This window comes from Dendrobates tinctorius, unplaced genomic scaffold (assembly GCF_039654945.1).
Source record: "Dendrobates tinctorius isolate UK_male_01 unplaced genomic scaffold, ASM3965494v1 ptg000082l, whole genome shotgun sequence".
Taxonomy (NCBI): Eukaryota; Metazoa; Chordata; class Amphibia; order Anura; family Dendrobatidae; genus Dendrobates; species Dendrobates tinctorius.
In genome coordinates, this window is record NW_027361750.1 from 1,227,617 (window position 1) to 1,238,070 (window position 10,454).

At 47.7% G+C, this 10,454-nt stretch overlaps 1 protein-coding gene across 4 annotated transcripts in view; it reads right to left on the reverse strand.

Annotated features, from left to right (window-relative positions):
• TERF1 (telomeric repeat binding factor 1) overlaps positions 1–4,837 on the reverse strand; it is a 65,671-nt gene extending 60,834 nt beyond the window's left edge. Inside the window, exon 1 of one of the 4 annotated variants that reach the window (XM_073583840.1) lies at positions 4,275–4,837. In XM_073583840.1, the coding sequence (XP_073439941.1) occupies positions 4,275–4,431 (157 nt within the window). In that variant the 5' untranslated portion in view covers positions 4,432–4,837. The remainder of the gene's footprint in view (positions 1–4,274) is intronic. The other 3 variants (XM_073583839.1, XM_073583837.1, XM_073583838.1) reach the window with 3 other exon arrangements.
• Positions 4,838–10,454: the final 5,617 nt, after the last annotated feature.

Sequence of the window (10,454 nt, forward strand, 5' to 3'; positions counted from 1 at the left end):
GAATTTTTATTGAAAAAGGATTCCTGCGCCGCAAGTCTTCCATCTCCTTAAAGTAGTTGTCCACTTTCTGAAAACGTATAACTGGTAGTAAAAAAATTGAGCTACACTTCAGCTACCCTCCCTGGTTCCAGCGCCACAGCCCCGGTCTCTGTTATTTAGCTGCGGTAACGTGACTTTGACATTGCTACAGCTAATCACTTAGCTCAGCGCATATTTATTCACCAGACAAATTTGGAGCATTTGTTTTAGGGAGAAACACCTCAAGAATTGACACGTTGCTCCCATTATCACACTAAAAAACAAAGTGTAAAAAAAACTTTGACGCCATCTGAACTATTGGCGTATTTTTTCATCAAATTCAATAAGCAGCTTATTCAAAGAGTATTTGAAGAAGTTTTTCATGTGGATTTTGGAGCAGAATCCTCCACTCCAAAATCCACAGGAAAAAAACAAACAAAACAAAACGTGTGAACATACCCTTAGGCTAGTTTCACACTAGCGTTTTTTAGCGCTGCGCTTCGTGTGCAATAGAATCGCATACAAAAAATGCATCATGCGCTTGCTTTTCTTATGCGCATGCGGTTTAACCAGTTTCTAGCCATGTTAACTCTTAAAACGCATGCGATTTTAAATGCAGGCATGCGCACGCCTACGTTCCCATAGACTGTAATGTGATTTTTTTTTTGCGCATTCCGTGCTCAAGCGTTTTTTTGAGACAAGTCGGACGGACCAAAAATGCAACAGGTTGCGTCCAGCGCGCACTACAAAAAAAAAGCGCATACGAACGTGTGCATACGCTAACCATGCGCCCCCATGTTAAAGATAGGGGTGCAGGACGCATGCGCACGAAGCGCAGCGCTAAAAAAACGCTATTGTGAAACCAGCCTTAGGGCTCATTTATATCTTAGTATTTTGCACGTAAAAGAAAATCAGACTTAGGGCTCATAATCACTTGCGAGAGACTCGCACGAGTCTCTAGCATGAAAACCTGGCACTGCCAACGGCACTGGGACTGGAGCGTGCGGCTGCATAGAAATACATGTAGCCGCGCGCTCCGGTCCGAGTGCCGGTGGCAGTGCCAGGTCTTCATGCGAGAGACTCGCACGAGATTTGTGCGAGTCTCTCGCAAGTGAGTATTAGCCCTCAGAATTTTGATCAAAATTTTATGAGTGTGGTCCAAGAGTTTCTCCACCCTCTTCTTTTGAAGTTTGTGAAAATCAGAGGTCCGATTTTTTTCACAGATCCATAGACTTGCACTGTCGATTTTAATCCTACACTCGGATTAAAATCAGACATGTCTCCGTGATTTTCCGCTGACCTGTGAATGGCCCATAGACTAAAAGTAAAAAAGTCGTTTTTTGATTGGAAAACCATTTGACACTTAGCAGCGTTCTGGACGCAGTGTTTTTTCGCTGCATCCAAAACGCTGAGTTGTAATCACGTTCAGTGAACCATATGGATTTACCGCATCTAATGAACGGCTATGGGTGAATATACGCAGCAGAGGCTAGCTTCTCTGTTGCTGATAACTGACATGCTGTGGCTCATAAACCTGCACCGTGGATGAGTCTATGTAGTGTCAAATAGAAGCACAGTGGCTGGGACGTCTACAAATGCCATCCTCTATGCTTCTAATATACATTGCTTTTGTGTGTGAAAAACCTTGTGCCTAGAACAACAATACAAAGTGGACCTGAAGGTTAGTTGCATTAGGAAGGTGCCTGGTAGGTGTATTGAATCTTATCTGAAGCTACAGGTTCCCATTAAAAAACCTTATATTCAGTGTAAGGGTCCACTGTCTCTGGCAGGCAATAGGCCTTAGGTAGCATTCTGCGAGTGGTGACTGATCTTGCTACGGGCGTGCTCATAGCCGCTGCTCACAGTGCTGTGAGTGGTGACTGATGTTGCTCTAGGCGGGCTTATCGCAAGTGCTCACAATGCTCCGAGTGTGCCAATAACTTCTGCTCACAGTGGTGCAAGTGGTGACTGATGTTGCTCCAGGCATGCTTATAGCCGCTGCGAGTGGTGACTGATGTTACTCTGGGCGTGCTTATAGCCACAGCTCACAGTGCTGTGAGTGGTGACTGATGTTACTCTAGGCGTGCTTATAGTCACTTACAGTGCTGTGAGTGGTGACTGATGTTACTCTGGGCGTGCTTATAGCTGCTCACAGTGCTGTGAGTGGTGACTGATGTTACTCTGGGCATGCTTATAGCCGCTGCTTACAGTGCTGTGAGTGGTGACTGATGTTACTCTAGGCGTGCTTATAGTCACTGCTTACAGTGATGTGAGTGGTGACTGATGTCATGTTACTCTGGGCATGCTCATAGCTGCTGCTCACAGTGCTGCGAGTGGTGACTGATGTTACTCTAGGCGTGCTTATAGCCACTGCTCACAGTGCTGAGTGGTGACTGATGTTACTCTGGGTGTGCTTATAGTCACTGCTCACAGTGATGTGAGTGGTGACTGATGTTACTCTGGGCATGCATATAGTCACTGCTCACAGTGCTGTGAGTGGTGACTGATGTTACTCTAGGCGTGCTTATAGTCACTGCTTACAGTGCTGTGAGTGGTGACTGATGTTACTCTGGGTGTGCTTATAGCTGCTGCTCACAGTGCTGTGAGTGGTGACTGATGTTACTCTGGGCATGCTTATAGCCGCTGCTTACAGTGCTGTGAGTGGTGACTGATGTTACTCTAGGCGTGCTTATAGTCACTGCTTACAGTGATGTGAGTGGTGACTGATGTCATGTTACTCTGGGCATGCTCATAGCTGCTGCTCACAGTGCTGAGTGGTGACTGATGTTACTCTGGGCATGCTTATAGTCACTGCTCACAGTGCTGTGAGTGGTGACTGATGTTACTCTAGGCGTGCTTATAGTCACTGCTCACAGTGCTGTGAGTGGTGACTGATGTTACTCTAGGCGTGCTTATAGTCACTGCTGACAGTGCTGAGTGGTGACTGATGTTACTCTGGGCATGCTTATAGTCACTGCTCACAGTGCTGAGTGGTGACTGATGTTACTCTGGGCATGCTTATAGCCGCTGCTTACAGTGCTGTGAGTGGTGACTGATGTTACTCTAGGCGTGCTTATAGTCACTGCTTACAGTGATGTGAGTGGTGACTGATGTCATGTTACTCTGGGCATGCTCATAGCTGCTGCTCACAGTGCTGAGTGGTGACTGATGTTACTCTGGGCATGCTTATAGTCACTGCTCACAGTGCTGTGAGTGGTGACTGATGTTACTCTAGGCGTGCTTATAGTCACTGCTCACAGTGCTGTGAGTGGTGACTGATGTTACTCTAGGCGTGCTTATAGTCACTGCTGACAGTGCTGAGTGGTGACTGATGTTACTCTGGGCATGCTTATAGTCACTGCTCACAGTGCTGAGTGGTGACTGATGTTACTCTAGGCGTGCTTATAGTCACTGCTCACAGTGCTGTGAGTGGTGACTGATGTTACTCTGGGCAGCTATAAGGGATTTGGGGACATGACAGATTCCCTTTCAAAATAAAGAAAATCAAATGGATATTCAATATAACTACATCCATACAAGTCCAATCAAAATGAAATAACCCATAAATAAAATGCCTTGCAGAAAAAAAACAAACATCAGAATTGCTGTTTTGCGGTCGCTGTGCTAGTCAAAAAAAAATTCCAGAAAATATATGCACCCCAAACATGGCACCATGAAAACCGAGTCCTCACACAGCTCCAGCTTGGAGACACAGAACATCATCATAAACCGCTTCGTGTACGGTGTCGCCGTCGTCTTTACGGCACAATGAGCGCTGTAAATGGCGGCGTTCCATCGGTCGCACCATTTCACCAGCTTGTATTTGCGCCACCATTTTTAAGTGCACTATATGGTTACTAATAAACAAACCCCCTGGAATGTAAAACTTAAACCATCATGGAGCAGGTGGTTAAAAAAAAAAAAAAAAGTTATAAAAAAAAATATACGAAAACAAACACAAAATATCTGTGTGATTAATGGGTCAGAGCAAACTATCCAGTCAGGGGCGCTTTATAGGCCGACACGTACAGCACGTCAGCAGGCAGTAACCACCGCTAGCGCTATAACCGAGGGCTGAGGGCAACAGTCCGGCGCTCGGAGCCGCGCAATCACAGCCAGAAATAATATAGCTCCGCCAGCGCCGGCTCATAACGCTCAGTGCTATGGTCGGCGCACTGATACAGCAGCCGAAGCTCTGCGCAAGTAGTTCCGTCACCATCGTCATCTCACACTGACTTCGTCGTCATTAGCAATACCTTCCATTGCTCGGCACATGCGCTGGAAATCTTCCGCCCGGTCTTCAAGAGAAAAGTAACGACACAAACTGGCGAACATGTAATCAAACACCCAGGATGAAGCTACATGTGCCACCTGGTCGAAGGAATCCGTCGCCCTCTGTGCGCCGTCCTCCATAGTCGCTGCCTCTGTTATCGGACTACCGCGCTCAGAGTTTAGCGCGCATGCGTACAGTCAGCGCAGTTTCCCGCCATTGAGATTCAAATATTCGGTGCTGCTGTCCTGAGGTGGTGATAGGCGGCCAGACGTGACTGACACCGGAGCAGCGCTGCTCTGTGCTGACAGAATACAGCACCCTCTGTTTCCCGCCCATGTCCGGTTACACCGGTGTAACCTTCAGTGCTGCGCTTTTTACTTGATGCTATGGGACCTATTGCAGACAGACATGGCAGCGTCTGACTGAAGAGACAGATCATTTAACCCATTAAGGAGCCAAGAATTTTATATTTTTGCGCTTTCATTTTTTTTCCTTCTAGAAGTCCTACATTTATTATTTGTTGTTGACATCTCTGGTCAGTAGCATTAGGGTCTGTGCACATATTGCAATTTTATTGTTTTTTTTTCGGCACTGATTTATCACAAAACCCCAGACTGACTTCCTAGTGGCGGTGAAGTGACATTCCTGCGCTCTCCAGCACACACGGCTTATTTTTTTCCTTGCTGATTTACATCTGTAGTATGTCAATTCTTTCAGCACTTTTGCTGCAGAGTTTTACACAGCAGTTTTCCTGCCAAGAGATGCAGGAATTTCTGCTTCATATACTTGAAGGAAACCTTTCACCAGAAAAACAAGCTAGAAACCTGTAGGAATGAGGTTAATCTGCAGGTTAATACCTTTAGGGTGTGTGCAGACGCTGCGGAATCCGCTGCGGATTAATCCGCACGGATTTTGCAAAAACCGCAGATAAACCGCAGGTCAAAAGACCTGCGGATTTTCTGTGGTTTTGCCTGCGGTTTGGTCCTGCGGATTCACCATCTCCACAATGGTGGAGATAGGAACCCGCTGCGGATTCCGCAGAAAGAATTGACATGTCACTTCTTTCTGCGGTTTCAAATCCGCGCGGATTTTTCAGCAACGTCTACACAGCGTTTTTTTGTTACCATTCATTTGAATGGTACTGTACACCGCAGCTAAAACTGCTGCGGGTCCGCAGCGGCCAAAACAATCCACAGCGTGTGCACATACCCTTACTGACCAGCCTGGTGCCTGCCAAACTCTGCAGGGAGGAAATGAACTTTTCTCCCCCTGGTAGTGTTCTGGTTTCAGTCACGGGGTGGTGCTGGCACAGGTTCAGTCACCGATCTGAGAATACAGAACGGCGGCTGTAACCGTACCCTCGGCCCTGGCTTACGCTGGCTCTGAATTGGGACTCCGCTGTCAGTCAGGGACCGAAGTGGGGACTTGCTTTTATTGGGAACATTTTACCTAACATTTTGCATCACATTTATCTGGCGCTCTATGCTGAACACTTAGGCCCTGTGCACACGGTGCGGATTCTGCTGCGGATCTGCAGCAGAACAGGTGATGTACAGTACCACTAAAGCCTATGTAAAAAAAGAACCGCTGTGCACATGCTGCGGTTTTTTCCGCGGAAAAAAAAAAGCAGCATGTCATAGAATCGCAGAGTTGGAAGGGACCTTCTGGGCCATCTGGTCCAACCCCCTGTGACTTCTTTTGTGCGGTTTTGTAGCAGTTTTCCACCTGCTCCAGTCTACAAAACCGCAAAAAAAAGGAAATCCACAGGAAAAATGCAGGTCATTTGACATGCGGATTTAGTAAAATCCGCGCGGGAGGATCCGCACTGTGTGCATATAGCCTTACAGCACTGTTAGATCAAAAACTTAGAACAGCATGAATCAGGAAATCCCTGATGCTTAAAAAAACGGACACCACTGGATCATAGGCCAAACATTGTTGACTGTGCCTCCTTCTGCCTCATTATAGGGAATCTTCCGCCTGGAGTTCCGTCTGAATTACGTATTTCAGAGACTTACGTAGAAAACGCGTTGTAAGTGCTCAGCGTAGAGCGCAGGACAAGTTTGAGCCCAGCCTTTGGCTTTGTTCACACATTGCGGCAAAACCTGCCCTCTTGTCAGTAAAAAAAGCTTCTCCATTGAAGAATAATGTTTACACACCGAGATAGATAATAACAAGCCTGATGTTTAGTAATAAACATAAAATGGTACATAAAGAGTTAAATAGATACACACACATGAAATCTGCGTTATGCCGGGGTCACACTTGCGAGAAACTCGCACAAGTCTCGCACCTTAGTACCCGGCACTGCCGCCGGCACTCGGGACCGGTGAGTGCAAGTCTGGATATTGGTAATGCAGCTAATGTGATTTATCTGGACTTTGCAAAGGCATTTGATACTGTTCCACATAACAGCCTTATGTTGAAGCTCCATAAGCAGGGACTGGGGGAAACTATACAAATGGGTAAGAAATTGGCTAAATGTCTTTATACTTAGAAAAGTGTTTTTTGTAAAAAAAAAAAAAAGGATCATGGTGGTACAGGGGCAGAATGGTGGCTCAGTGGTTAGCACTGCAGCCTTGCAGCACTGGGGTCCTAAGTTCAAATTCCTCCAAGGACAACATCTTCAAGGAGTTCGTATGTTCTCCCCCCTTATTTGGTGGGTTTCCTCCTGGTACTCCGGTTTCATCCTACATTCCAAAGACATACTGATAGGGAATTTAGATTGTGAGCACCATCGGGGATAGTACCAATAATGTATGTAATGGCGCTATGTAAATGAGTAAAATAAATTACAGGAAGCACAGAGTTATTTATATAGCACTATTGATTCCATGGTGCTGTACATGAGAAGGGCTAACATACAAAGTACAGCTATCACAGTAAACAATCACAGACTGATATAGAGGGGAGAGAGGACCCTGCCCTTTCGGGCTTACATTCTACAGGATGGTGGGGAAGGAGACAGTAGGTTGGGGGGTTGCAGCAGCTCCAGTGATGGTGAGGCGGTAGCTCCAGTAGTGTTGAGGAGACAGCAGGGATCATTGCAGGCTGTAAGCTTTCCTGAAGAGATGGGTTTTCAGGTTCTGTCTGAAGGATCCGATTGTGGTTGATAGTCGGATGTGTTGGGGCAAAGAATGCCAGAGGATGGCTATTCGGGAGAAGTCTTGGAGGCGGTTGGGTGAGGAGCGAATAAGTGTGGAGGAGAGAAGGAGGTCTCGAGAGGACCGGAGATTACGTGAGGAAAGGTATCGGGAGATTAGTTCAGAGACATATGGGGGAGACAGGTTATAGATGGCCTTGTAGGTCAGTATTAGTAATTTGAATTGGATACGCTGAGGGAATGGGAGCTAGTGAAGAGATTTGCAGAGGGGAGAAGCTGAGGGGTAGCGAGGAGAGAGATGAATTAGTCGGGCGGCAGAGTTAAGGATGGACTGGAGAGGTGCGAGGGTGTTAGCAGGGAGGCCACAGAAAAGGATGTTGCAAGTCGAGGCGGGAGATGATGAGGGCATGTGTAAGTGTGGCACCCCTGAGGGTTCAGTCGCCACAGAGGTACTGCACCTCCTCCTGAGGTGTAGTATCCCACTCTCCAGGTAAGATGGAACACCTGACCAGCCTCCAACACCTGCACCCCACACAAACACAGTAGTGTAGCAAAGCACCTTTGGTGGCTCCCTGCTTGGAACACTAAGAGTGCTGGGAGGTGGGTGGAGCTAAGACTGCACAAGAGAGCCGGAGAATATTAGGACTAGGTCATTCTGTGAGAGAAGATCCCCTGAGAGGGATGGAGTGAAGGAAGTGCTGCAGCAGACTCCTGTGACCTGGAGCTGCTGGCACAGGAAAGAGCCATAGAATGACTGATTCTTCAGAAGAAAGAAAGTTTAGTACGGAACGTAAGGAGAAGAAGAGAACTAAGGACTAGGGTCAGAGCAGAACCCTTCCTGAAGTTTGAAGCGCATGGCCGGGGTCCGGTCCCCGAGGCTGTTTGTGAAACTAATGTTCCAGCAGTAGACACCGGAGGAATAGGAGCTGTGACCACTCTATTCCCACAAAAGACTCGAAGACACGGTGGCAACCTATGTGTGAGCTGGGACATGACGGAAGGAGTCCCCGAAGCAGGCTACAGTCACTTGTCATGCGAGTAGAGTTCCAAGGAACATCTGAGAGGAGGAACTTGGGTTTAACACACAACTACAAGTACTTCAGTTTAAGAGCTAGCGAGGAGACGTTCAGAATAGGCACACGAAAGGGAGAGCTGGAAAGGTTAATCCCATCTGCCTGGGAGTTGGCTGAGCCCCTAATCTGGAGACCGCAGCATTGAAGCGGGCACCTGTCTGTGCTAAGAACGTGAGTAAAAGAACTGGAACTGCACTCACCTGTTTCATTGCCTTCTTCCTGCGCCAACCCACTCAGCACTGCTACACCTCTGTGCCTAACACTGCACCATCTGCTTCTCACAATCTCCTCCTTTGCCAACCTCCTCTACTCTGCCCTGGGACTACAGCCCTACCTGTGGAGGGCTACAACATCATTGCTGCACCACACCATCTGTCCCAGAGAAGCAACCCTGCAGCGCTGGTCAAACTGACCAGAAACCACAGGTGGCGTCACAAATCATCTCAACGACTTTATCCCCATCACACTACCCCTTTTACATTGACCGCCTGAGGCCACGGACCAGGTCACTGCCACTGTGACATCTCCCATTGAAAGCAACAGGCCCGGCACCGAGTACCCCACGGCCTCTGGGGGCGAGTCATAAGCATTTTAGTAGAATGAGGGTTGAGGAAGAGACGGGTTCTGGAAATATTTTTGAGCTGGAGGCGACAGGAGGTGGAGAGAGCTTGGATGTGCGGTTTGAAGGACAGGGCAGAGTCAAGGGTTACTCTGAGGCAGCGGACCTCTGGTACAGGGGAAAGTGTGATGTCGTCAATTGTTATAGATAAGTCGGGTAAGGAAGATCTGTGAGATGGGGGAAAGATGATCAGTTCAGATTTGTCTACATTGAGTTTGAGGAAGCGAGAGGAGAAGGAGGATATGGCTGATAGACACTCTGGGATTCTGTACAGCAGAGAGGTGACGTCTGGGCCAGAGAGGTAGATCTGAGTATCATTGGCATAAAGGTGGTACTGGAATCCATGGGACTTTGAGTTGTCCCAGGCCAAGTGTATAGATTGAGAAGAGTAGGGGTCCTAGAACAGAGCCTTGGGGGACTCCAACAGAGAGAGGGTGGGATGAGGAGGTAGTGTGGAAGTGGGAGATGCTGAATGTGCGGTTGGAAACGTATGAGGAGATCCAGGATAGGGCGAGGTCTTTGATGCCAAAGTAGGAGATGATCTGTAGTAGGAGGCAGTGGTCAACTGTGTCGAAAGCAGAGGACAGGTCTAGAAGGAGGAGTAGAGAGTATTGTCCGTTTGCTTTGGTTGTAAGTAGGTCGTTGATAATTTTGGTCAGGACTGTCTCAGTGGAATGATGGGGACGGAAACCAGATTGTAGATTGTCAAAGAGCAAGTTAGATGAGAGGTGGGAGGAAAGGTCAGCGTGGACTTGCTGTTCCAGGAGTTTAGAAGCGAATGGGAGCAGTGATATTGGGCGATAGCTGGACATGGCTGTTGGTTCGAGAGTTGACTTTTTAAGGATAGGCGTGATTGTGGCATGTTAGAAAGCAGAAGGGAAGGTACCAGAAGTAAGTGATAGGTTGAAGAGTCTGGGTTAGGGATGGGATAAGAGTGGTGGCGAGGTTGGGGAGGAGATGGGATGGGGTCGAGTGCACAAGTGGTGAGGTGTGATTTGGAGAGAAGATGAGCAAGCTCCCCTTCAGTGATGTTGGATAAGGAGGTTTTGGGGTTTGGGCATTGGTGTGGTATGCAAAGGGGTTGTGGTGGTTGAATAATAAAGACTTGCCGTGTTTGGCCTATCTTTTTTTTGAAGTGCGTGGCGAAGTCCTCAGCAGAGATTAGGGAAGTTGAAGGGGGCAGTGGTGGGCGGAGGACGGAGTTAAAAGTATTGAACAACTGTTTGGGGTTGTGGGTTAAGGAAGATACAAGGGATGTAAAGTAGGGCTGTTTGGCAGAGGTGAGGGCAGATTTGAATGCAAGTGTTGCTTGTTTGAATGCAGTGAAGTCGTCTTGGGAATGCATTTTCTTCCAGCGCCGTTCAGCAA